Source organism: Bombus bifarius, unplaced genomic scaffold (genome assembly GCF_011952205.1).
Source record: "Bombus bifarius isolate JDL3187 unplaced genomic scaffold, Bbif_JDL3187 scf7180000008045, whole genome shotgun sequence".
NCBI classification, from domain to species: Eukaryota; Metazoa; Arthropoda; class Insecta; order Hymenoptera; family Apidae; genus Bombus; species Bombus bifarius.
Genome location: NW_022884411.1, coordinates 498,383 through 524,949, shown reverse-complemented (window position 1 = coordinate 524,949; position 26,567 = coordinate 498,383). Strand labels below are relative to the sequence as shown.

General features: G+C 40.0%; 3 protein-coding genes across 9 annotated transcripts; 2 read left to right on the top strand and 1 right to left on the bottom strand.

Annotated features, from left to right (window-relative positions):
• The first annotated feature begins 1,144 nt into the window (after window positions 1–1,144).
• LOC117207680 (twisted gastrulation protein homolog 1-B-like) lies at window positions 1,145–6,147 on the top strand. 4 transcript variants are annotated; one of them, XM_033448092.1, is made up of 4 exons: window positions 1,145–1,771; window positions 4,814–5,042; window positions 5,150–5,356; window positions 5,447–6,147. In XM_033448092.1, the coding sequence occupies exons 2-4, from the start codon at window positions 4,820–4,822 to the stop codon at window positions 5,752–5,754; spliced, it is 738 nt and encodes a 245-aa protein (XP_033303983.1). In that variant the 5' UTR covers window positions 1,145–1,771; window positions 4,814–4,819; the 3' UTR covers window positions 5,755–6,147. The 4 variants fall into 4 exon arrangements, with proteins under 4 accessions (XP_033303983.1, XP_033303984.1, XP_033303982.1 ...); XM_033448093.1 differs by lacking the exon at window positions 1,145–1,771 and adding an exon at window positions 2,426–3,035; XM_033448091.1 differs by lacking the exon at window positions 1,145–1,771 and adding an exon at window positions 3,210–3,254.
• LOC117207679 lies at window positions 5,344–9,820 on the bottom strand. Of its 4 annotated transcripts, XM_033448089.1 has the most exons (11): window positions 9,577–9,820; window positions 9,167–9,277; window positions 8,880–9,101; window positions 8,723–8,798; window positions 8,475–8,653; window positions 8,138–8,393; window positions 7,831–8,061; window positions 7,676–7,756; window positions 7,513–7,610; window positions 7,276–7,387; window positions 5,344–5,531 (listed from the first exon to the last, which is right to left on the bottom strand). In XM_033448089.1, the coding sequence occupies exons 2-10, from the start codon at window positions 9,266–9,268 to the stop codon at window positions 7,283–7,285; spliced, it is 1,350 nt and encodes a 449-aa protein (XP_033303980.1). In that variant the 5' UTR covers window positions 9,269–9,277; window positions 9,577–9,820; the 3' UTR covers window positions 5,344–5,531; window positions 7,276–7,282. The 4 variants fall into 4 exon arrangements, with proteins under 4 accessions (XP_033303980.1, XP_033303979.1, XP_033303978.1 ...); XM_033448088.1 differs by lacking the exon at window positions 5,344–5,531 and having other exon boundaries at window positions 6,755–7,387; window positions 9,167–9,315; window positions 9,577–9,819; XM_033448087.1 differs by lacking the exon at window positions 5,344–5,531 and having other exon boundaries at window positions 6,755–7,387; window positions 9,577–9,819.
• A 2,857-nt stretch (window positions 9,821–12,677) lies between these two features.
• On the top strand, window positions 12,678–26,539 carry LOC117207683 (sushi, von Willebrand factor type A, EGF and pentraxin domain-containing protein 1). The gene is made up of 22 exons (XM_033448097.1): window positions 12,678–12,949; window positions 18,362–18,479; window positions 19,561–19,619; window positions 20,425–20,634; window positions 20,860–20,955; window positions 21,027–21,149; window positions 21,237–21,400; window positions 21,509–21,635; window positions 22,188–22,337; window positions 22,517–22,693; window positions 22,815–22,994; window positions 23,079–23,197; window positions 23,444–23,678; window positions 23,774–23,947; window positions 24,069–24,248; window positions 24,332–24,577; window positions 24,649–24,828; window positions 25,051–25,224; window positions 25,319–25,498; window positions 25,579–25,687; window positions 25,762–25,944; window positions 26,027–26,539. Exons 1-22 carry the CDS (start codon window positions 12,895–12,897, stop codon window positions 26,130–26,132), a joined length of 3,345 nt encoding a protein of 1,114 aa, XP_033303988.1. The 5' UTR covers window positions 12,678–12,894; the 3' UTR covers window positions 26,133–26,539.
• Window positions 26,540–26,567: the final 28 nt, after the last annotated feature.

Sequence of the window (26,567 nt, the reverse complement as noted above, 5' to 3'; positions counted from 1 at the left end):
GGTTGCACGACGGACTCATATCTCTCGCGGCAACCAGCGTTCCCAAAGACGACCGCGGCTAACGACGCGAGTCCTTCCACGAATCGGCCAACGAACGATCATTCTCCTTTCGATCGAAACGCAAACCAATTGCCAACTCGAAACCTCGCTTCGGCTCGTTCATTCGCGCTCCCTCTAATTCACCGTAGCCTCGTGAACCGAGCTACTTTAGCCGTCGTGGCGTATCATTTTTCACCGAAAAAATTCTTAAGCTGTTTTTTTCGGAAACGAAATAGCATCAGTAGCGAACTAAGAATCGATGGATAGCGTAAACGGAGAGAACGTAAACGAACGTTTCGAGTCTTTAGCGTCGACCGCGTGGCCAAACACCGGTTCGAAAATTTTTAATCACGTCGAGACACGATAAACTAGCAAATACCGAACACCTTGTGTTGTAAACGGACATTTAGCGTATCTCCGACGGATCTGAAATAAAGGATAAGCGATCGAGAGGCTTCCGCTTCCTATGAGAAATCGCTTCCGTTAAGGTGATTCAAAGGAACGAGAGCTACGAGTAGCATTTCCTTCGTGTTCTCCACTCTCAGATGCTTTTTCCTCCAGATACCTGCGATATCTGTGGTACCTGGGTCTAACGATAACTATCGACTAGTGACAAATAACGAATGTGCTCTCCACCTTTCTACTCGAGTATGACATTCGCGTTAAGGGATGATCACATAGCGAAGAGGGGGGGGGGGGGTAGAAAGGGGGAGAAGAGCGTAGGGGGGGGGGGAGAAAAGAGCGAAGAGAGAAAAGTAACACGTAGGAGATCAGGAGGAAGAAGAGTAAGAAGAAAGGTAGGAAGGGAGCAGAGAGGGGAGGAGGATAAGAGAGCGACGGACAAGAAGCGAAAGAGGAAGAAAAGAGACGGAGGGAAAGGTAGAGACGCAGTGGAACAGGTAAAACAAAAAGTCGGGAAAAAATTGAAACCAGTCTCGGTCGGTTGGTAGTTTGGAGTCTAGCAGACTGCGGGAGCGGACTCGCTGCTCTCTTCTCCTTTTCCACCACCATCGCTATCAGTAACCACCACCACCAATGTGTTCGGCAACGACTTACGGTAACAACGGCAGCGGCTGCAGCACCACCACCACTACCAACTCGCTTGGCTACCATCGCCAACACCTCCTTTTCCTCCTCCTCCTCCTACACCTCTTTCCCTTTCCGCTTCTCTGTTTCTCTCGGTCCACGTCCTTCCTTAATTCAGTCCAATGAGAGTCGCTCTTCGATTCGTCGCACCCGTCATAGATCCGCTCGTCTTCATTTTCAGGATACTTTTTCTTCTCCACCTTCCTTCGGTTCGGTGGAATCGTCTGGTTCGCCAGTAGTGTGTACCGCGCTGCCTCGAGCTCTTGCGACGCATCGATTCCGAGATCGGAATATTACGAACCGGTCGGTCCGCGCGAATACGCGACCAACCACGGACAAACATCGTGCTCAGAGAAAGTGTCAGCTAGTGCGAGCAAGAGTGGGCCGTGCGAACGGATAAGATCGATAGATCGTGTTGTTCTCTGGAAACACCGAGGATCGGACGCGAAAAGCCAAAACATTGCAAGTTGCTAGTTGCTGAAGAAAATACGCTGTTCTTACGTTAAGAAGGATACGTTTGACGGAGAGAACATGTTTCGTACCAGTCGCAACGCGAACCGGTTGCGCGTGCTTAAAATAGTTACCCGTGCATAGGTTACCGCTCTACCCACCGCTTGCTCGTTGGAATACGTTTCAGCATTGTCAGGTAAAAGCATACTGGCGAATCTCTGTTTCTGTGGATCTTGCAGCGATGAAAAATAGGAAAGAAAAAAGTATCGACGCTCGTGTTGTTTGTCGTAGCCGTGAGGCTTGGCGCCATGGATCTACTCGCGCAGTTACTATGATTCAAATAGCTTCGATCATCCGACGTGTTGCGGTGATATCGAGTCGATCTTGTCGCGGTTTCGCTATTCTATAAAATTAGCGAGACGCTTGCTTCACCGAGTATGCTCGATTCTATATACATATTTCGTTGCCACGCGATATCGGATTCTTGCGAAACGTTTATCTTGGCCGCGTGCACGCATTTATAGTCGGCCATTTCACGATCGATCGAGTCCCCCTTTTCTATTGCTTCTTAGAACGAGGAAGAAACGACAGGTTAAAAGCATCGATACGAACAGAGCAGCCTTTGGTCCGATGAGATCTTGCATACGTTGCGCGTTCTTCAAGATTCTTAAAAAAGAAAAAAAAAATCAGCCGAGAAATTCCTGCTAAAAGACGAAACACGTGAAAACCGTTTAAACGCGAAGCAACTGTACCGATAAAGACGAAGATGTTCGTGAATTTTTCAACGAAACTATTATCAACGTACGGTATTTAGAAAACACAGAAAATTACGCTTCTTTCTAGAAATACTCGCGCGGTTTGAATCGATTGTTGATCCATCCGTATGCTATTCGTCGCCTCTTATTGGATATGCGTTTTCGCGGCAGCGACAACGCCAGACAAGTCAAAGAACTGCGAAAGAAAGAGAGGAACGGTGCAAGCAGAGCGAAAAGAAAGAAGCGAGAAGGAAGCAGAAAGGAAAGAGAAAGAAGAAGCTCGTGCTACGCCATTCGCGATCATTTCGATACAACTGCTACCGAAATAAAGAACGATACGAAGAAATAGAAATTTGAATGGCGATGCGAACGCTACGATACCTTCCACGAAGGCGATTGCTGTTTGTTATTGAAGTTATTCCATTGCCTCGGGCCAGAACAAGGCGAGGCTGTAAGCACGTCTGTCCCTGAATGACGAACGTTTACATTTCAATACAGTTGGAATTTTTCTAAAATTGTTCAGTCTCTAGTCGCGATGCGCGCGGTGCCTCCATCGTGATTCCTTCGTTGCATAGGACATCCACGGCATTTCAATTAGCCACTTCGACGAATAAAATTTGCAGCCGTTTCTCCACGGTTTATCGGTGTATTTACAATCGAGCAGAAGCAACGAGCAGGACGAGGATTTTTTTCTTCCAATATAATGTACGCGGAATATTTCCGAAGGCTACTGTAACGTATTTCACGTTGCTCTGTTGACGAGTGCCGCGGACACTCGATCTTTCGTTAAAACGATTTAATCAAACTTCTTAATCGTATTGTTCACCGTGGCAATAAAATGCTTCGTAAGTCGAAATTAGTCACGCTTTTCCGTTAGTTCGATATTCCATTACGATGTACTTTCCCGAATTCCAAGAACGCCAGGTATTTGCGCATTAAGTATCGTATATGTGTACAGTTGTGCAAAGCAATCAACATCCAAAGTGAATATTTACGCAAAGGCAACTCGTAATGGACACGCTGAGGAAAGGAATTTCTCGAAAGATCTATCTATATATATTTGTTATGAGCCTGTAGAATCAGCGAGCCATTCCATTCGGTGTTCCGACTCGGAAGAAAGCTTAGGTTTTAACGAAGTGGCATTTGTCAAAAGTAGTGCGACGTTACTCGAATCGTCAAGCAACGATCAAATAACCGAAAGGAGTCGTCATAAAACCGCTCCTTTCGATATTCATTTACAACTGCTACCTTTCGAACATTAAAGTGGGGGGTCCTATATGAAAAAGAATGCTTTAATATCCATCCTGTTACTCGGTTAAAGTTCGTTTCACCAAGACGATCACCGTCGAAGGATCGCGTACGGATATACAGTGAAATTGAGGAATTCGTGAGGAAATCTATCGTGTAATATCGAACGTGTCTTTCGAATACGTTTGTCGACACGGCAAGGAAATTCGTAGCTTGCGAAGAATTTCTTGCACGTAAATAATGATATTAGCGAAGTGTTGAAACTGGAAACTCGTAAACAGCGACAGTAGCCAGGTAATTCTCGAATTAAACGCAATTTTTCTCGGATCCATGCATGTAATAGGTCGTTGGAATGAAATTCCTTTCCGATAATAATTCACTTGAAACATCGTAGGACGTGATTATGCAGAATATAAATAGCTACTTAATTGGGGTCTTTGAAAGCTATAATTATTACGCGTGCAATCATTTTGCATCGAATTATCGGGCATTGCGTCTTTGCAATCATTCCTTCGCTCCTTCTATCTCGCAGAATCACGTACTCGATACGCTAGCTTTTTGGTCTTGCTACGTATTTCGTATACCGTACTTTTCGTTAACGTGTAATTAATTACCATACGCGCTTGGTTAATATCATTATTTGCATATTTAAGAATGAAAGTTATCGATTGATAAATCTTCATGAATGAGAGAAAATCAGTTTTAAATATACAAATAAACTTGAATATAGGGTAGCATCGATCAATGGATTCCCATGGATGATTTTAGTCGTTTACTGGAAGGAAGGATAGGTGTTTCAGAAACACTGAAGATTAAAAGTTCGTTGTTTCGGCACACGACCCCCTCTTAATGACATCCTGACTCACGTTCATGAATATTCTTAATAACCTTAATCGAGCTTCATGGTCGTAATCAACATACGCGATTCACGGTCCACCGTAGACTTGATCGTAGATGCGTGTGTTCTTGCTCCTTCGCGATGTTACATCATTAGAAGGAAGTGGCGCCAATTTATCGCTTTTTTAATTGATCTCGATAACCTTCTTACAGTACATGTAAACTTGATACCGCTGTTCCTATCGCTATGTACATTAGAAGTTTGACCTCGGAACGTGTTTTATTTCGTTCGATCGACGCAAAGATCCGCCAAGCGCAAAGGAAAAGTTTCGCCTACCGTTGAAACCAGTTGAGCCAGTGTGATATTAATGTCCGCCGATGTACTGTTTTTTTTTTAGAACACGATGATGAGTTGGAGCAGAACGCTAGTCGTCGCTATCATTGAAATTTCATTTCTGTCGGCAATCATCAAACACTGCGAAGGATGCAACGAAGCGATTTGCGCCAGTGTTGTCAGTAAGTGTATGCTTACGCAGAGCTGCAAATGCGATCTCGTTACATGTACCTGCTGCAAGGAGTGTTTCTCTTGTCTTAGTTACCTTTACGACGAGTGCTGTTCATGCGTAGGTAAGCCGTCGCTTCTATTTCCTACGGTTCTCTATGTTCGCGAACGAACGTTACGAATCACAAGTATATCTGCTGCGTTTCTTAATCGTATATCTCGTTGTCTGTAGATCTATGTCCAAAACCAAACATAACGGACAATCCATTAAGCAAGAAGTCTCACGTGGAGGACTTTAGCGAACCGATGCCAGGCTTGTTCCAAGCGTTAACTGCAGAACCGGATCCACACGAACGTTGGCTCACGTTCACATTTCCGGTGGATTTCGACATGTCTTTATTTACACCAAAACACGACAAAGAAATGAAATACCATATGCGTATGTATTTATACTTCCCTTCTTTGTTGTTGTTGTAAAGATACGTTTACATGAAATCCGTTCAGACGAAGAAATTTGTGGTCCTTTCAGATACCGCTGACGAACAGATACATCCATTGAAACCAAACGTAATGACAGTGAATTGCACCGTTGCATTTATGGCTCAATGTAACTCCTGGAACAAATGTCGGGCGTCTTGCCAAAGCATGGGTGCTACAAGTTACAGATGGTTTCACGATGGTTGTTGCGAATGTATAGGAGACACCTGTATTAATTATGGAATAAACGAATCCAGATGCATACATTGTCCTTTGGACAAAGAAGAGGACGACTTAAAAGATCAGTACGACGATTACGGCCAAGACGAAGATGATTTGGTGGAAGATGAGATCGATTAATATTATCGGTACTTTCTTCAGCCTGTTTCTTTCAGTGGACTGTATGTATTAAAATGTATAAAAATTAAAAATGTCATGGGTGAGTGCAATCTCAGTGACGATGATACTTTCAAGAATTGAATTACAAACAGTGACGTCGTTTGTACTTGTTTGTGATACTCATCGTTTCGACATTATGTGAAAACTAACTTTACGACTGACGACTATCTCGTCCTTTTAGAACGATTTTCTACAAAATATGCGATAAGTGATGGACATCGTTCCCTTTAAAAGGGATCCGTTCGTTAGCAAATATAATTTAAATCATTATGTTCTGTAAGGCTGAAAGCTATCGATTGTCGATACATCTAATGGTATCGCGTTTGGATTTAATTAAGCAAACGCAAGAAAACAGCAAACAAATTTAATGATGTTTCGAACTGATTGGCTTATGGTGTGACTTCAACGGCATAGCATGTAGTCTCATTCCTCATTCTTAAATGTTAAATATGCATGTAAGTAACTCTGTGGTGTCAAATGTTTTATTTTTTCTGTGCCATATGAATCAAGTTGTACATGTATCGACTCATTCATAATTAATTGACGCGTATCCGATGCGTCAATTATTCAAATAAAACCTATTGTCTGTGTTCCTCTAATGTTTACTTTTCTATATTTTAAAATGTTTTAACCAATATTATGACGATAAGAAGTTCTATGACTATACGATATTAACAAGATGACAGAAGTTACGTACGTTAGAAGAGCAGAGACGACTAATGTTGACCAATGTTATGACGATAAGAAGTTCTATGACTATAACTATGATATTAACAAGATGATAGAGGTTACGCACGTTAGAGGAGCAGAGACGATCTGTACGATTGATGATATTATGCACACGCGAATAATTAAATTGTAGAAAATATAATTTATACTATATGGTTTAATACTGCATTTGGTTATACCAATGTATGATATTAAGACAGTTTAAGGGATCGAGTAGGAAAAAATGTTCAAGTTTTCAATTTCCAATTCATGTGGTTATATGTAATATAAATAACAACATATTAGCATAATATTGATACTAAAAATTGGAGATTCCATTAAAGTTTTAACATATTGAACTAAGAGCGGAACTCGGAAATGAAATTACATTGGAAAGATACCGATGAGCAATTTTTCCTTGAAAACTATTGATAGACTAGACAGAGAAAACGGAGCCAATATCAAATGATCGTCCATAAATAAACTAGCGCAGACAATCAAAAATCTTACAATCAATTTTTATAAACAATTCTATTTTGAATATATTTCATTCTTTGAACGATTATGTACCGATTTATCGCGCAATATATTGTACAAACACACCCATTCAACTCTAGTTTATATTGAACATCGAATGCCGCGTTTTACGCGTATTTTCAACAATCACATACATTAATTCATATACGCATTATTAACGCGCGTTACTGCATTGCGGTTATAAATACAACAAAAGTTGCAGCACTTGAAAGAAAAACACAAAACATGTTTACATACCACGTATTTATACAGGCGGATGTTCGTCTTGCGTTTCATTGCTTTCTGGCAATTTAATGAAAGGCAAATCACTGCCACTCCACATAGAATATAATTGAGATCTCGCGCATTCCTGAAATTATTAATGTTACTAATGTTATTAAATATTCGATAATCGTTTATGGATCGAAGCTAATATACAGGAACCACAAGTAATAATAATAGCAACAATTGTTTTAAACTGTAATCATGCATTACCCCACCACCCGCGCTCTCGGAACCTGACCGACTATAGGCTGATATGCAAGAATCCGTCGAAGAACTGCTCTTACGTAATGGTAGTGTATCTACGGTACCTAATGGGAAAGTCAAACGTTATACGTGATTGACTTTATTCATTGCACTTAACGCGTATACTTACCAAATTCGATTTCTCTATGATCACTGTGCGAATGAATGCTATCTTTGCTATCTCGGTGACTACCACTAGTTCCACTTTGTTCTGCACAGCGTACAATAAATAATTTATTGCAATTAATAATGACGAATAAATTTTAATATACATCAAATCTCTACCCGAATCTCTGTGTTCTCCACTATGTGCACTCTGATCACTTTCGCGATGTCCTGATTGATCAGAATGGTCACTTGAATGGGAACCGCGTGGCCAATACCTTGGGAAACCACTTTTGCGAGATGCTGGCCACATAATAGAATCGTAGTTTGACTCAAAATTGCACGCTGTTAATGTAACACCTGGGATTTGCTGATTTGTGTAAGCAATTAATTTATTTAGTGGCCTAATTCCTATATAAATATTAAAATAATTCGAGATTGTAATAAATCGTTATAACCGACAACGTTTTCTTTCTCTTGTACATACCTGGTTTACAAGATAACAATTGAATTGCCTCCTGCAAGCCATCGTGACTAGCCATAGTAGATGCTTTCCATATTGCATCTGGTGTGGTAGATCTACTTCTGTTTTGATGAGGTATTCTTAATTGCGACATAATATCTTGTCGCGGCCAGCCTGTGTTGTTTCTACAATCCCATGGCATAGACCATCTTCTCATAGTATTTCCTAATACTCCACCCGACATTTCCACGGCTGCGGTTTCGGACCATCTCCTCTGAACCTATTGTATAAATGTTACGATACAAACACTATATAATATTAGGAAAAAAAGAAAGTCACAAAAGAGCTGCGAAGTTTGTACCTGCAGAGGAAATAAGGGATATGGTAAAGGTGATCTACGAAAATTTTGTACAGATTGTTGCATTGACGACGAAGATACTAGTGGTTGTGAACTGTACAGTCTTTCAAAACATTGTTGAAGGGAGGCAATATCACATTCAGTTGTACCATTCTGAGAACAGGAGCATTCTGCCATTCCCCCTAAAAAATAATTTCCTAAATCACATTGAAGTGAATAAAAAATTAAATAAGATTTAATTTAATTCTCACCTAAGCATTCGCAACAAGCAACGCAGAATTGATACTGTAGATTTATGAATGACAATAAATTATCTCTAAGTATGTCCTGAAAATCACGTTGCTTAATATAAAAATCTGTCGTATACAAATTTTTTATGAGATAAGATAACTCAAAATAAATATGTACATGCTTATGCCCTTCATTCTCTCGAGTTTCATGATCCCTTAATGCAGAAATAACGTGATTTTTCACAGTATTGCTGGCTATGCATGTTGCTCTTGTAAGCTCCTCCCAACCGGCAAGACACTGTCCTGTTAACCTGCATTGTGTTAACGTATCATGAGCTGACAAAAGTGTTTGTAATGATTGAGCCAATTTTGTACCCGCTGTGCACAGGCCATTAAGCGTCTGTATTAAAGAAAGTAATTTGTTTTTGCGTACTTTAACATGAAACTCATAAAAAGTACACTAACCTGTAAGTACACTAGCCAATTACCAAGACACTCATTTACCTCCAATTGAAATTTAGATACCTGAATGTTACTGTGCTTTGGTTTTATTCCACCTTCTGCCATACTTACATCCTATTAAGTTTTATACTTGTATTAGCAAGTTTAATCACCTATTAATATAATAAAATGTAAAATCTATGATTTTATCTTTGTTGCTAGAGATTATCTTTAAAATCTTACTAAAAACTAATGTTTACATGATGTAAGATATTCGAAATATAGTAATTATTCAACAAGAATGAGAGATAGAATAATAATAAACACAGTAATGGTAATGTTTTGAAATGATAATTTTATTGTAATAGAAAGGACTGTAAGAATTAAAACGATAACGATTTTACAACAAAAAGTTTCTAAAATCGATCACTTACATGCTTTTTCCGTTAGACGGTGTATTATCAATACTAGATTAGTAGAAGACATACAAATCACAAATTTGACGGTGGTATTGAAGCACAGTTACCGGCACCATTGTGAGCTGCCTCGTGCATACCTCATCATTTGGATTCAGTGATACAAAAACCGAAATACGGTTACACTCATCTGTAGTTGTATTTTTCAACAAAACATTTAATACGAAATAACTTGACTAGATGCCGCCAGTTGTACTCGTTCCGTACGAAGGATCGAACAACCTCCTAAACCTAGGGAACGTAGTGAATTTAGTGACGCGCAACCTACAAAATTTTCTAATGAAAAGTTTAAACCATTTTTGTAATGTTATTTCATTCTTATTATCACCTATTTCCATTTGTATACCTACAATATATTTTTTATAAGAAATGTTATATTTATGTACCATTGAAATAATGAAACATACTGCGAGTAATAATGTCGAATTTTTATATTATATGCTATAGTAAAACATTTCTATAAAAATAATGACAATGATTATGAGAAAAATATAAAAGTTTTTATTAATATTGACATGATAGCGATATGAGATAATTCTGGTATAGTTAGTTAAGATGTTAACTGGAAAAGTTTTTGGACACCACTATCGTAAATCAAACTTGGTTCAAGGCAGTTCGGACAGGTAGTATCATGTTTTTAGCACACACTTTCTATACTTATTAATTTTTTATTCTGTTTTTATTAATATACTAATTTTCGTTATATGTAACAGAAAACTCTTATTTTGTTTTTACATTACGAAAATAATTTGAATAAATCATTAAACAAATGTAAAGAAATAGAACAAGTTAATTACTTGATATGCCAATACCTAACAATATGCGAATTGAAATTATATACATATATTAAATGGTTGTTAAGGCAGCATACAATTTTTATAAAGAAAAAGTCGAAGGATTCTCAAGTATTATTTTTCAACGTTCAATCACATCACGTAAGTCTATGTAAACTTTCTTAAATCCTGTTGCTTATTTTCTTACTGATCATCCAAATTATGCATTATGTCTTTCATTTATTTGAGAAATCGAGAGAAGACACGACGCTTGGCGAGGTGAAAGGGGCCCGAGCGTGTGGTGACGTAGACGTTGATAAAAAAAGAAAAGGATAGAGCAATGGGTCAGAAGGAAGGCGAAAGAAGGAAAGGAAGAGGTGAGAAAGGTTGCAAGGAGAGAAGCCGATCGGAGTGGAAACGCGATCGCGCGCGAGGGACATCGTGACTTAGGTGGGGAGGGTGATGTGGTAAGAAGGATAGAAGGGAGGGGTTTAACGGTAAAGTTGGTGTAACAGTGTAATATTATAGCCGTGTTTTTCGATCCTCTTTTCCTTACTACTACCCTGATGTTCGAATGAATACCCTTTTGCGGTCTCCCGATCTTTACACTAGGGTGTTTCTTAATGTATGGGAACTACCGTCGGTGATAAATAATAGAACTTGGAATCTAGGAAACAATGAAATCCATTTAAACGCGTGTCCGAAAGCACCTGCTTTTGGACTCGTAAATTTATCTTACTTCTGAAAGAAGCATTCATTATATGTAAATGACTACTCTAAAATTGGACATAACCGATTGATATTATTTTACTTTCGTTTTCTTAGTTTATGGCACCGTTTACGTTTGCAACAGCATTGCTGTGTGGAGGGAGGAAGGATAAAAAGAGAAAAGTCGAGGGAAGAAAGAATGAATGGTACATTATATGTATATAATGCTTGTACATGTCAATGTAAACATAATTCAGACAATAGAATTAACAGGAAGGTAACTATATTCTATATTCTTGTGAATTTTTTAATTATGTAGTTCTAATTAATGAACAGGAATAATACGTCGAGCATCGTTCGACAATTTGAGGATGAAAAGTAATTATTTACAGTAATTTCAGATTCATTTCATCGCTAGTAATTTCTGTTCGCGGTTTCTCGAAAGGAGCGAGTCGTAAGATCGTGGGCAGCTAAGACAGGGTTTGATGATTTCTGGCAACACTTGCCAATTTTGGTAAAGTACGATTTTACCCGAGCAATATTAAAAAATGTCGTTTTACAATCTGATTCGCATATTGACGAAGTTAACTATCACAATATGTTGATCCTACACGCGTCAGCTACGCACACGGAAGCAATTACTTCTGAATCAAATCGTTACTCTTACGGAACTATCCCACTAACACATAACTTTTATAATCATGCGCAGGTAAAAGTCGTTGTAGCTGCTCGATCATGCGTTGGCTGCTTCACCTTGGAAACGTTATAGATATGAATAAATGTACAAGTACATAGTCCAATAAAAATACATACTTGACAATCGCAGACAAGCCGGTATTCCTCTCGATCTTGAAGAATAAGTATCAAAGGTGCACAGTGCACATACAAGAATTATCCATGTAAGATGAACAATTCAAACTCTGTATGACACTTAGGTTTATACTATATGCAAGGTGTGGATCGTAAAGCGAAAAGTTGAGAGGAACATAGTTCCATAGAGCATAGGTTCCTTTACAGTAGTCAGTTGGATGCACGGTACATGCAGCACAGTACACTGTACTTTCATAATGTCGAAGGAGTACAAGAGACTCGAAGCCTCTGGCACTCGACGGACAGCTAGTGAAGGGAACGGATCGTCATACTCGGTCGTCATTCGACCAAACGGTCAGCGAAAATGCCGTCGAAAAGTTGCGTTTAACGGTGTTCGGTTAAACGTGAACTAAATTTGCCGCGAATGAACCGAAGTCGTAGTGTGATCTTCGAATTGTATTCTCCGAACGTAATCGTTTTTCCGCCGATTTCCGCCCCGTATTGGTAACTGAAGAAATGACACTAATACCGAGAATATGAAGAACCGAAAATAAAGTTATGGCCAAATATGGAATACGGCGAATAATTCCGTGCAGTGCGAATAACAGTTAAACAAACTTAACGAAACCATGGAAGAACAATTATTTGATCTGCGGATCGCATACGGTGACTAAAAACCTGCTTATTGAACGGTAAAACAGGAAGAATCTTCTGAGTCACCTTTGAACTATACTTTGGCGCGAGTTCGATAGTAGCGTTGCTGTTTAATTTTTGTGAATTAAAGAACAAGCATATTTTGTTATCGAAACTAGTTTTCATCGGTGCCACGCATCGAACAAAGAAACTTCTTGTGAAAGTTTCCGTGGTGCACGATAAAGTGTTCTCTTGTAGCGTATACTCGTACTTGTGAATGATCGCGACCAAAGTTAGTGCACTTTCGATGTGATCCCGGCTTTTATCCACAGCAGAAAACGATATATCGAGGATGGGACGAGAAATTCTCCTATCCCTTTTGGGAATCCTCGTTGTGGGCGCAGAAGGCAAGTATTTTTAACATAAGTTAATCGATATTATAACATAACTTTTCAGTAACAATTTATGTATAATGGCCAATGTAAAGACTGTTTAATCTGCATGAAGTAACCTTCGATGTTAGTTGTTCAAGTAATTTTTTATTTTAATCATTTGGAATCGAACGTTCGTTTCCTTTTGACCGAAAAACACATTTTGCAGTAGGACGTGCGATTCGATGTATCTTGAAGTTCATTGAACCACGAAGAACCGATAAGAAAGGAGCGCTGATCAGCCGTTTCAAAATTTGAAATTCAGCGACTATATGATATTTTCCATCTGTTCTCGAGTTTTGTCCCTGGCACTAAAGAAAGGAATACAAGCGTACAAAACAGGTACCGCCCACTCGATTCTCGTCCACGCGGATTTTCTGGTGTCTCGAGGTCACCCGGTGTATCCGCCTCGTATAAAACGTACAGGTTCCTACCGCGTCGTGTTTTGTTTTCTTGAAACCTTGCGAATTTTTCATACAGGTTTTTAATTACGGCCATCACTTTGCCCACAGATAGTTAACGATAAAAATAGTGTACGGTGCCACCTTGAAACGCTTCGTTCCAACAGCAGATGCGATTCGTAAAATCAGCGGACCATTTAAAAATATTCATCGAACAAGCCGGTCGGAAACAGGACGAATTTGCATTCGTTTTCCTGTCTGGTCAACCCTATGCCAATTCCACGCAATTTCGTATTAAAATTACGCGTTCTCCGCGATCCATTTTTTTATTCTATTCGATTAAATTTAATGTGAACGAGACTGGTCGCGCAACGTAAGAAACAAGACTCGTTGTGGAGGCAGTCAATCGAAGCGAGTTTTGCCTTTTGTAACTCATTCTCCTGGTTGACCTACATGAAACATCTATGTAGCTAAACATTACACCTCTGGTGTGCGCATATTAACGGCTCTATAATATCACTATGCACGACAATTTTTCGAGAACTACTTGTAATATATCATTAGCTCTACAAGAAACACGTGTGCTAACAGCGAGAACTTTTTTTAACGTACCGTCTTCTTTCTGTCATTTCATTTTACCGTACGGCACGAGGCACCCAAGACATTTTCGATTCGAATTTGTACTTGAATTAGACGCGGCAGAGGCCTCGTAAATGTTGAGCCGCTCGGTCTGTTTTTCGTCATCGACAAGTACCTAAAACAGAAATATTTTCACGCGAACTTTCATTTGCGCAAACAAAAACGCATAAGAAGGACGTAATCTTTGTCAATCTTACAGACTTCTTCCACTTTCTCGTTTCTTCGCTCTAAGTGTTTCCTCGATAAAAATTTGTCCCGATTAAGAATTTTCTTTAGGCGTTCCAAATCTGCGATTAAAACGAGACAAGCTATAAAAACTGTATTAAATTACACGAAGCTGCCTTTCCCATGATTACCTCATAAATAGAATGGTCTACAAATTGATCGGTATAAGTTAATATAAAACGTTGTATAAAGCGAATATACTTAAGAGAGACCAGTTCGCACGATTCTGACCAATCCAATTCGAGAGGCTCGTGGAGATCGTTAGCGATAAAAGTATAGGATAATAGGTCGATCTGCAGGGGAGCGAACCGGTGCACCGCGGTGTGGCTAATGTAGCGCGTTGAAGCTCGTGCTAAGGTGGGGAAGTAAAAGCGTCCTCGAGATTCTAGGCGATCGCTTTTCTTTCGTTCTCGAGAAAGAGGAAGCGTGTCGAACGTGGTGGATTTGCACGATTCTAAGCTGAGACCGACGTAACATTTAGCTGTCGACGATTTAGCTGAACTAAGGCATGCGAAACTCGTGATAACTTGTGCTACCATAAACGCACCTCTCTGGGTGGGGCACCATGCTTCGACGACCAATACAGGTGAAATTTCACGCGACAACGAATTGTTTTCTCTGTCTGGTGATCAACATGCGCGACGCGGACTCTGCATATTTTGATGGTGGCAGCGTCTACGAAACACGATTTTATATTAATTAGTAGAACGTTTTTCGAGGTGTTGTATCAAGCGTTTAAATGTTTTGAATTATTTCAGATTCGCAAGTGTGCGAACGCTGAAACGAGGATAGGAAAGTGTACGGTCTGCGGCGAGGTTTTCATTTCCTGACGTTGCGAGGTGTCGCAAGTCACCGTCGATCGCGATGACACATACGCCACGTGCTCTGCCACCATGCACAGTAGATTAGGAAACTCACGAAAAAGAACTTTCTATCGTTCTGTATCGATAGAAACTGATAGAACGAACAATCCGTGTTTTTTTACCATGCTGTTGGTCGATTGGAAATTAGAGATTTTAAGCGCTATGAATTCCAAGGTGGTCAGCTCACCGTCTGTTCCTCCCAGTGGATCTTTCTTCGTAGAACCGAATAACGATGTTAACCGGTTTCCCGATGCCCTACTGATACCCTCCAGGCAGTTGTAAAATTCGCTCTCAGTATGTGCCGTTTACGTAAACGCGATAACTGGAAACATCTGTTATTACGACCAAGTACTTTTGTCTTTCTTCCTGAGACGCAGCAATATCGATTAAAACATGCGTTAACGATTTCTTTGTATTTCAGATTTCAATTCTAGACGAACAGATTACATTCACGGTGATACGCTTGTTATCTAGCACCAGCTCGAGATTTTACGCAAAATGAAACTTCGAAGAATGATTCGAAGCAAATTCATCTTTCAATAGCCGGCGATCGATCTCTTGCTTTTTTACGAGACACTACTACGTAAACAGCCACGCCTACTTTCCCATTTCCTGACAATCGCTTACGTGCAATATTGTACGAGAACATTTGAAGTATGCAGTTAAAAGCTGCGCTCTTGTTCTTCTACGGCCTACGGACATTGAAACAAGTGTAGCAAAAGGCTCGTACAACGCCATCCATTTTTCAATAATTTAACAAAGTATGATCTTCATATTTTGGCACCTGCAATAGAAGTGGAGATAGAATGTTGGAACAGAATAGATTCGTTAAGAATCATCATTATTTGCAAGGGAAGGAAAAGTGATCTCGGATGGGAAATGCGTCAAGCTATATTTCTGCGGGTTAGTTAAACCATTTAAAGAAAAGTCAAGAAAAATGGGTAAAGCAAGAACTGTATCGTGACACGCTTCACCGATAGTAGTCTCGATTCGATTCGAAGTAGCTCCACGTCGTACCGTTATTTCGGCTTCAAAGTTTTGTTACCGCGTGACCCAGACCCATGAAGCGATCAACGAATGCCAAAGACCAAGCTAAAGCTAGCAACGTGTTTACACGTATGCACGCAGACAATTAACCGGGAATTCTCGACCTCTTCGTTTCTTCGAGGTCTGAACCGAGCGTCGCTCTTTCGCAGAATTCCTGCGACCCGCAGTTACATTTAGAAAAGAAGATCTGGAAGCTTTCGAAGGTGTGCGCATATTTTTAACGATTTTCCCAAATATTTGGATTCAACACTATCCTAAAAACATCCGAATTTTAACGAGTAATACGCGTACGCGCGTCGATCAATTTCGAAATACCAAAAGTCGATGTATTCGAAATACCAAAAGTTAATTAAAAAGGAATAACGGCCATTCAGAGTAAACATTCGATGACTTTTAATATACAGTATTCCTGCGTGACTAATTAAGAAGTTTAGGTTCAAATCTTGGTGAAATGACTGTAATTAGATAGAAAGTGAGGAATGAAAAAAACATTCAACATAGTACGAACTCAACACAGTGTGTTTCAAATCGAAATAATCGTGGACTGTAGCACGCGCGAACGCGTTTGTACTCGCTTTAATTAACTCGTTCGCACGAAACGGTAACTCGGTGTTTCTCGAGAGACACCGAGTTCCCGGCAGTTCGAACCGAATAAAGGAGACAACGCTGGCTTTCACCCGGCCATCGAGTACACACGAAGATTCAAATTTAAATTAACGGATTCCCACAGGCGCTCGATTGAAAAGAATCAACGGCACAAAGGCGAGGAGATCGTAAATTAGAATCGTTAAGATTCTCCATTCGAAGATTTAAGGCCATCTCTCGCGATCAGCCTTGAAATATCACCGGAAACTTATTCCATGAGTCGCACGACTGCGCTTCTTTAATCACTTTTACGATTGTATCGCTCGTATACACGAGCACCGTTCGCGCAGTTTATGTTATTCTCCTTGCTTATTTCCATCCTGACATTTCGCATTTTTATGTCGATGTTGCACCGATCAAACGTCTTATCGACCACGAATATGCGTCTGTTCGTACACAATATGTATATCGTGGGTGTGATTCGATGACCGGAATCTTGTCTTGTCGTTGAACCGGCTAGTTCGAAGTTAGTTCTAACTTCCTCTATCGATACTAGACGCGAAAACATGTAAATTAATTCACAGAGATACTAGACACGAAAACATATAAATTAACTCGCAGACTACGACGAACATTTGTTACAATACTCTTTTAATGGTTTAAGCTTTTTCAAGAGAACGTGGAACAGAGAGATACGTACGTAGATAGCTTTTGTTAACGTATCGAAGTTCTATTCTCAGAGGAATGTTCGTACATGTATGTGCGTTAATTTCCATCGTTAGCTTGCAACCATTGAGTTTTACATCGCAAGAATCCTCAAGCCGCATACGGTCTTGCCGATTCTCATACGCTCGTACCTCGCGTTTCCAACCGTCCATAAGTTTATGGCACTGTGTCTATTTTATGTTCGTCCTACTAATTTTATAACCTTTTGCAGAAGATAGAAAATCTTTTTCCCGGCTCATAGAATTCGAATAATGGGATACGCGTGGGATTTTCATCGTAGTTTCACTTTGCATCACTGTGTCATAGCTATTGTTTGTCATATTTTAAGAGCGAGACATGACGGTCTTATAAACTTGAGCGTTATGCGTCCTTGACATGTTCTTTCGAATTGACAACAGGTATATACTTACATAACGAAAATCACGGCACATTAAATGGAAAGTAAGTCGTGTCAATTATTCCGTAATCAGAAATTCCTCTGTCCTATTACCGCGCGGCATTTGAGCCAAAGATATTCGAACAACATATATTCGAAATTTCCTGTTGCTGAAATTTAATTGCTACTGTCCTGATAATGATCGACGTCTCTTTTAATTCTGTCGTACGTAAAGTTCATGGCAAAAGCATGAAAGTTCCGATAATAATCTTCGACAGAATGTTCCTCTCTTTAATAGCCGAAAGTGGTAAGGATTGCAGTTTCACCAAAAGTAATCGTCTTATTTTCCTGAGAAATTAGCTACCTTGCGTCTATCGTAAATAATAGCGTTGAGACTATCAACTTTCTATTTAATATTTGATTTGATGTTAACATCAACACGTTGATCCTTCGAATGATCGACGAATTTATTAAAACTTTACTTTGAAAACGTCACCGCTGAACTATCTAATTTTCTTAAATATAGGATTGAAGTGCGGACATCCGGCTGTACCGATGAATGCCAAGGTGTCACTGTCCGATGAATCCTTAGCAACAGGCACTTTGGCAACGTACACTTGCGACGCCGGATACGAATTGTTCGGGTAAGTGAGGCTTCGCGAGTATTCACATCTCGTGAAATGTTAAGGGGGTGTCCCGAATTACGATGTTCTAGAACAGCGTTTTTTTGTGATTTTTTTTAGAAGGAAAAGAAAGAAACGAAGTTATTGAATTTTGAGGTATGTTTTTGTATATGTTTAACGAATACAACAAAATTTTTTTTAAGGTAAAAAAGAGAATTATAACAAATTTCTAAGCCTATTTCATGGGCTGCAGTCTTCAATCGACGGGAAAGATCCACCTCGTAATTCTTGACTGAAACAGAAAACCAAAAAAGGATTAGATTATTATATATTTTTCTTCTGGGTGAACTAAACAACGGCAGAAAAAAATGTGAAATTAAAAATTTTGGCGGGTTTAAAAAGAAATGTGTTTCTTAAAAAAAGAAAATAAACTTTAAGGTGTTATAAGAATTATTTAAGTAAACCTTTGTTTGTTTTTGCTTAGTTCACCCAGAAGAAAAATATATAATAATTTAATTCCTTTTTTGGTTTTCCGTTTCAGTCAAGAAAACTGCAGCCCATGAAATAGGCTTAGAAATCTGTTATAACTCTTTCTTTTACTTTAAAAAAATTTATTTGTATTCGTTAAATATATATAAAACCATAGCTCAAAATTCAATAACTTCGTTTCTTTCTTTCCCTTCTAAAAGAAAACCCCAAAAAGACGCTGTTTTAGAACATTCTAATTCAGGACACCCCCTTAAAGCAGCGAGCATCGTACTCGAGTAAATTAGAAGAATTTGTTTGAAAAGTAAAGCAAACAGTGCATGGCGAAGGAATCACGGCAAAACGAAATTGGGAAGAAACGAATGCCAGAATGGACGTTACTTTATTCGCATAATATGTACGAATGTGTTCGAGTTACGAGCGAGTGAAACGATCGTTTGTATAGTAAGTACGATATCCGCCGATAGCAACGCTTATTACGGACTTTCTCCGTTTTCTTATAATTTGTATGGTTGACGATATTTGCTCGCGTGTTGGCCTTTTCTTTTCTTGCCGTGCATTGTTTACAAGGAAACGGAGAATTCTGATTTACTTCATTCGACTATTACTCGCTCAGCAGTGGCAGCCTAACATGCAACGCTGGTGGAAAATGGCAAGGGGATCTACCATTCTGCGGTAAGCGTTAGTTTGCTAATCTTATATACAGCTTCGTTCGGGATCTTTCTTATCCAAAATTCTTCACCAAGCGTACCACGTTCGATTACGCGTTTCTCTTGACAACAAGATGGTACGCAGCTTTCTCCTCGATATGTATATCGGCACGGTTTCGCAAAAGAGACGATTGCACTTAGTGATCGACGAAATTCAACTCTTTCCTCTTAAAATGCAGCACGGAGGTATTACTCTGACGAGCGTACGTTAGAAAGCGATTTTTCGTATGCTACGAGGCAGCTTCGTTAAAATGCGTCGACCCTTGGTCCCGATATTGGTCTCGCTTTTTTCATTCGCTGCGACGTTTCACTTTTACTGGCAAAATCCGTTTGAAACGCCGATGGAAAGAAAGTTTGCGCAGCGCGGTAAAACGTGTATCGGCGGAAACGTGTTACGCAACCAGCGATTTATTCGGTGGCAGTTGCCTTAAACTGCGACACCCGGTTAACAGAGTCGCGTGGAAATTATTTTGATCGAGAATGCGGAAAATTCCTAAACCTCAAATATCTACGACTCGGTGAAACTATCTACGACGCCGGATAATCGTTTCTCTTTATTACTAAACGCATCCTGCCGGTAATAGACGTTTTGTTACGCGATTGTAGTTGGTGACATCGTCTCTCGGCTTTGTTCGGTTCCAAGCAGTTTACTCTGCAACGGTTTGCTTCGACCCGCTCGTTTACTCTTTCCCTTCCCTTTTTCTTTAATTCGCTGCTCTCTGTTCGAGTTAGTCACCGTGTCGTGTTTGCTGAAATACGCGTTGTTGCAGGCACGAACGTCGCCTTTCGCAAACCAACCAACCAATCGACCACCGTACGAGGCGGAGACGCCAGCCACGGAAACGACGGCGATTCAAGTACGGAACACGATGGAAAGAGATGCACCGAGACTCAAAGCGAGCCTAGCCCTTGGTGGAAGGTCGACCTTCTCAAGTCGTATTCGGTAAAAGTGGTCAGAGTAACAACCAGAGGTTGCTGCGGTAAATGTCTCCTCTTACTTCTCACATGTTTGCCTTCATTATATATAGAAAGTGGAATAAAGTGGATATCGTTTTGTGAAATTTAAAAACTCGCATTGAAACCTAATACTTTCCTTCTGGAGCAAATAATGTTGTACGCGTGTGCAGAACTTTCTTCGGAGAAATGCTTTTATTCGACCGTCAGACGTCGAATCGAAAATGAGAATAATTCCTCCTTGTGAACAGGTCATCAACCGCTTCAGGATATCGAAATACGCGTTGGTAATAGCAGCGTAGAGCTGCAACGCAATCCTCTGTGCGCCTGGTTCCCTGGCACGATTGGTAAACAGTTGTTTGCTTATTAAAATATACGATCGTAATCGTATTTCTGGTCGATCGCTTAATTCTTACAGAGGAGGGAATCACGAAGACTTTCGTATGCGCCAGAGCCCTGATCGGCCAATATGTGTTTCTGCAGCTGGTCGGCGTCGAGGGAAGCTTGAGTTTGTGCGAGGTGGAAGTGTTTGCTGTTGATGGTAAGCCGAAAGCTGAAAAGTAGGAATTTCTGTCGACAGTCTATCGGGGCAAATTTTTGTACAAAATTTCTACCTGCTTTTCCGTAGAATTCTCAACTGACAGATGCGCTTACACTGGGACGCCAGCTGACGCTGACCTGGCTGCTTTCAATTCCACCTGTTACGAGTTCATCGTGAAAAAGGGTGGCTCCTTTCAAGAGGCCAGAAATTATTGTCGGACAAGAGGCGGTGATCTCGTTCATGGTTTCCAGGTCTCTATAGCAAGCCTCTATAACAAGGGCTCTCTGATATCTTGTTGTTGAATGCGTTCCAATCCTGAACTCTACGTATCTGTAATCTTCGTATATCTTGCGATACAGGGCGCAGCCTCGGTGTATATACTAAACAATCTCGAAAGGCGGAAGGACAAACTGAAGACGCAACTAGTTTGGATAGGTGCTCAGAAGGAACCGCTGATAACGGCGAGAACATGGCGATGGGTTGACGGTGAATATTTTGCTCTTTAGTCTGTTCGATCTGTATCCGAGTCTCGTTTATTCATCGACTGCAGCCAAAACAGATTTTTCCATTCTCACGATTTATCGGCAACAACCATGAGAACCGGGTCGGAGAGGTTGAGCAACCCTGGTTAGATTCGTCGGCACGAACCAATCAATTTGCTTCGCAATTACACGATAATTATAGTTCCGTCGACGAGTTGAATTCGTTAATCCGAAATTCGTCTCTCGACGAGTTATCGTGCTCTACGGAAATCAAAGATCATCTCGACAGGGATTATCGGCGTAATAACACGTGCTAATAAATAGAACGTGAAAGTTACGGCTATGAGGAAATCAACGGAAGTTACACCCGCGAGCGTCTGTTCCAACGTATAATCTCTCTTAATTGTTTGTTGCGTCTGGATCGAACAGACGAAAGGCTTGCTTTAGATGCCGATCTTCCTACGATGAGGTTAAAGACCTTCTTATTTATCTGTTTGGCGAAGCGAGTTTCCTTGAGGCGTGTAAAATATATCGCGTTAATTTCCGCTATTTCTAGGCGAGATTGTGCAAAAACCGTCCTGGGGAAAAGATCAACCAAATAATTATAACGGCGAGCAAAATTGCGTAGTGCTGGACGGTGGTCGTAGCTGGCTGTGGAATGACGTTGGCTGTAACCTTGACTATTTGCATTGGATATGCCAAAGCAGTGAGTAGTAATTGATACGTAGATATACATAAACATATACACATGAGCATGGAAAACTACACAATTAATTCGGTCGAACATTAATTCGAATGTAATCCATGTACAAGTATTTCGGTTATAAATTGCAATGCATATATAAATAAATAAATAAATAAATATATTTCTATTTATTTATCCAGGGCCACCTACTTGCGGTAGTCCAGAAAAGTTCGAAAACACGACAATTATAGGCACCAAACGAACCATAGGATCAACGATAGAATACGTTTGTCCCGATGGATATATGCTAATAGGATCGAAGAGTAGAACATGTCAACCAAATGGATTTTGGAGTGGCGAGCCGGCCATGTGCAAATGTAAGTTTAATCGCACGCGTGTCGCTACGCGCGTTGCATAATTGCTCGGATAATAATGATGCAGCTGATGATCGGTAACCATCTTGCGTATACTCAACGTCATCTTTTAAATGCTTCATAGTTGTCGACTGCGGCCCCCTGCCTGAACTGGAAAACGGCGCGATCACGTTGGTCAATAAAAGAACGACTCACGGAGCGCTTGCTGATTACGCATGTAAAGAAAACTACACGTTGCTCGGTGATGCGAGGCGTAGATGCGGAGACGGCGGTATATGGAGTGGACATCAACCTCAGTGTTTATGTGCGAGATCAATTTTACAGTGATATTATGATAAATCGTAGCCACACATCTACATAATTTAGATTATCGTTTATTATTTTGCAGTTGACTGGTGTCCGGAACCACCTCAAATTAACGGCGGAGTTGTGACAACTACCGGAAAGAGAGCAGGCTCGACAGCCACTTATTCTTGCCAAAATGGCTTCATTCTATTCGGAGATAACGTAAGCAACTTTAAATACAATTTAGACTTTTAACTTTGCGCATAATTTGTCCTACTTGCTTTTCTCTCATTTATTATGCTCGCTGCGTACAACCATTTCGAACGTATATTCTATTACGTATATCTTTCACCGCGATTACAACGCTATTATTTAGAAGATTTGCGAAAGATTTGCGCAAGCTGTTTATTTAAGCGATTACACTGCGAAGAGAATAGAATATTAAACATCGATAATCAATTTCGAAAGGTTCTCACGTGCGACGTCGGCGGTGAATGGTTAGGTAAAGCGCCTCAATGCAGATTCGTCGATTGTGGAGCACCGGCGCAAATTGAGTTCGGTTCCGTGACCCTAATTAATGGCACCACCACGGTTAAGAGTTTGGCCGCGTATACTTGTCTGGAAGATTACTGGTTGGTTGGTGAAGCGAAGCAAGAATGCACCAAAGAAGGGAAATGGAGTCACGACACGCCGTCGTGCGAATGTAAACAAATTAAATCTTTTCTCAAAACGCATACGACATTAAACGATATAAAACGACAGGTAACTTGAGAGTCTCGATTATTTCGATTGATACAGTAATCACCTGCGAAGAACCTGAAGTACCGGCTGGAAGCTACGTCGTCGGATACGATTTAAATGTTCACAGTGGTATTGAATACCATTGCGAAGCAGGATACTTACTTCAAGGAGAAACAAGACATACTTGTGGCAGAGACGGTGAATGGTCGGGAGAAGTACCGACCTGCGAATGTAAGTTTCACCGTTGTTAAATTTGTTAAGAATTCCCTTCAAAGGAATCTCGATTTCTTTGGATTAATTCCGCGACGATAAAAGTCTCTGATGACAATCTCCTCGACTTTCTGTTTCGTAGATGTGGACTGCGGGAAAGTTTTGCCTGTCTTGAATGGTGCTGCAGAATACGTGAATGGGACGACTCATCTCGGAAGCGAAATCACCTACAGTTGCACGAGAAACTATAGGCTAAATGGAGTGTCAAGAAGATACTGCTTAGACAACGGGCAATGGAGCGACGCGACTCCAAAGTGTGAAGGTGCTTGCACGTTTTATTTAAACACAGTTTAAAGTTTATTTCACATTTCAATAAGGATAATGTCTCTTTCCTCTTTCTCGCAGAAATTCGCTGCCCGGAGCCGATTTACGCAGAGCATGGAATTCTTTCTGTGACTGGCAATGATCGAATGTACGGTAGAACTCTAATTCGGACAGGAACTCCGGAGAATTCTAATACCGGTGCGACTTCCTACAAGATCGGTGCACTTGCAAAATATCGTTGTGAGAGAGGGTACAAGGTGGTCGGGGAACCTCTATCCACTTGCGAGGACAACGGAAAATGGAGCGGCGAGGTTCCGCGATGTGTCTGTAAGGAACTTAAAAAATTGTAGCGTTTATACCGTTGCGAAATATTCGGTTTCAATAAAAACATCTTTCAGATGTCGATTGTGGGAAACCGGAACACATTCAACATGGAAGATATACTTTAACGTCGAACGCTACCTATTATGGAGCTGCTGCTCTTTACGAGTGTGACGGTAACTTTGAATTGGATGGATTTGCTAGGAGACTGTGTCTCGAGAATGGCACCTGGAGCAGCGACACCCCAGTTTGTAAGGGTAATCGTCTAGATTAGAATTTAATTTCAAATTATAAATGCTGTTTTAAAAAAGTCTTATACGAGGTAATTTCTGTATAGTAGAAAATGTGATGCGTGCGATTACGTTATAAGTGTTGATAGTGTTCTTATTGTAAACTGTATCAACGAATGTGATACATATCTTTTGAAATGTTCAGTAAATATTTTTTACGTCACATTCATTTGCACTTTGTACACACAGAAATTAGGTGCAAAGACCCCGAAAAAGAGGGAGTGTTATCCACGCAAGTTTCGACTCACAGCGTAGGTGGAGTGGCTCATTACAGTTGTCCGCGTGGATTCTACATGGAAGGGAACGAAACTAGAATATGCTTGCAGAATGGATCCTGGAGTGGAAGCACGCCAGCCTGTTTTTGTAATTATACATATCGTTTTAATCTTCTTTAAGTACCTTTAAATTAGTCAACTAGAATACATTAGTACATTAAAATACAAATCTGTATTTATAGCGGTCGATTGCAAACATCCGGAACCTATAGAAAATGGTAGAGTGATAGTGGTAAACGGAAGTACTACTTATGGTGGAACCGCAGAATATCACTGTTTGCCACAGTACGAAAGAGTGGGGCCGTTTTTAAGAAAATGTTTAGATACTGGTTCATGGAGTGGAGAGGAACCCAAATGCGAATGTAAGAAATACATTCAGAGATATATTGAAAAGAGGAAAAGGGAAATGCATTTTCACTCATAAATATTCGTTATTCGATAGTTATGCCAAATGAAGTAGCTGAAGCACAAGGCGTGGGTACTAGCGTTGGTATTGGAGCTGGAGTTATAATATTTATATTAATTATTCTTGGACTCGTCTATTTAAGACTGTACGTAGAATTTACGAGAACGTTGACGATTAATCTTTAAATAAAAAGTTTGCTAAAATGACGTATCTTTTTAGGAGGAAAGCTACGCCGGTAAAGAACACGGAAAATGTTCAAGCGGCTGAAAGAAAAGAGGACCAAAATGCCGCTGTCATGTCTTATGCCACTCTTAACGATGGCACAACCAACACCATGTACGAAAATGTTCCAGAGGACGGTCTCTACGACAGTCCTTACAGTCTAAGTGGCAGTACATACGGGTGAGTCGAAACAAGTATTTCTTTTAGGAATTTGTCTCGTAGAAAAAAGAAAAGATGATAAATTGTTTTCATTCAATCGAAGGTACGGTACCAATATGAGAAGACATTACGGTAGATCGGGACATTATGAAGCAGAACCAGTTTCAAACAGGAACGGCATTACAATTAATGGAGTATCCGTGCGATAGTTTGAAATACGACAATTAGAACCGAGTGTGTTTCTTAAAGTCAGGTATTATTTATGTACAATGTACAGATAGGAGGATACAAATACGTGAAGCTTTGTTATCTTTATTTATATTATTGTATTCGGCGCATCGCCGATGTATGTAAATAAGTAAAGAGAAGTAACGTGATGATGAAGAAGTGTCTATGAAAAAAATACTTCGATCTTTTCCATACCAATGACGAAAGTGTGTAATATTAACGAACTTTATTACATTACTTCCACGATTCAATTTATGTATGTATTATTATGTATATAGCGTGTTCTCCTAATTTAGAATTACTTGTAAGTTTCAAGCGATGAATTTGTAACATAAATTCGTGTGTTCATTGGTTATGAAAATAAAGAAACCAATGCTCTCTTGTTTTATTTTATATTTTGTTATATCTTTACGGGA

What these genes read in the sequence shown, in the direction of transcription:
- LOC117207683 (XM_033448097.1), top strand. Translation starts at nt 12,895, where the DNA reads ATGGGACGAGAAATTCTCCTATCCCTTTTGGGAATCCTCGTTGTGGGC. An exon ending in CGCGACTCCAAAGTGTGAAG is followed by an intron (nt 24,249 to 24,331) that starts GTGCTTGCACGT and finishes TCTTTCTCGCAG; the next exon opens with AAATTCGCTGCCCGGAGCCG. An exon ending in CTAAGTGGCAGTACATACGG is followed by an intron (nt 25,945 to 26,026) that starts GTGAGTCGAAAC and finishes ATTCAATCGAAG; the next exon opens with GTACGGTACCAATATGAGAA.
- LOC117207679 (XM_033448089.1), bottom strand. Translation starts at nt 9,268, where the DNA reads ATGGCAGAAGGTGGAATAAAACCAAAGCACAGTAACATTCAGGTATCT. An exon ending in ATTGTTATCTTGTAAACCAG is followed by an intron (nt 8,062 to 8,137) that starts GTATGTACAAGA and finishes ATATTTATATAG; the next exon opens with GAATTAGGCCACTAAATAAA. An exon ending in TGGAGAACACAGAGATTCGG is followed by an intron (nt 7,757 to 7,830) that starts GTAGAGATTTGA and finishes TACGCTGTGCAG; the next exon opens with AACAAAGTGGAACTAGTGGT.
- LOC117207680 (XM_033448091.1), top strand. Translation starts at nt 3,225, where the DNA reads ATGTACTTTCCCGAATTCCAAGAACGCCAG. An exon ending in CCGAATTCCAAGAACGCCAG is followed by an intron (nt 3,255 to 4,813) that starts GTATTTGCGCAT and finishes TTTTTTTTTTAG; the next exon opens with AACACGATGATGAGTTGGAG. An exon ending in AGAAATGAAATACCATATGC is followed by an intron (nt 5,357 to 5,446) that starts GTATGTATTTAT and finishes TGGTCCTTTCAG; the next exon opens with ATACCGCTGACGAACAGATA.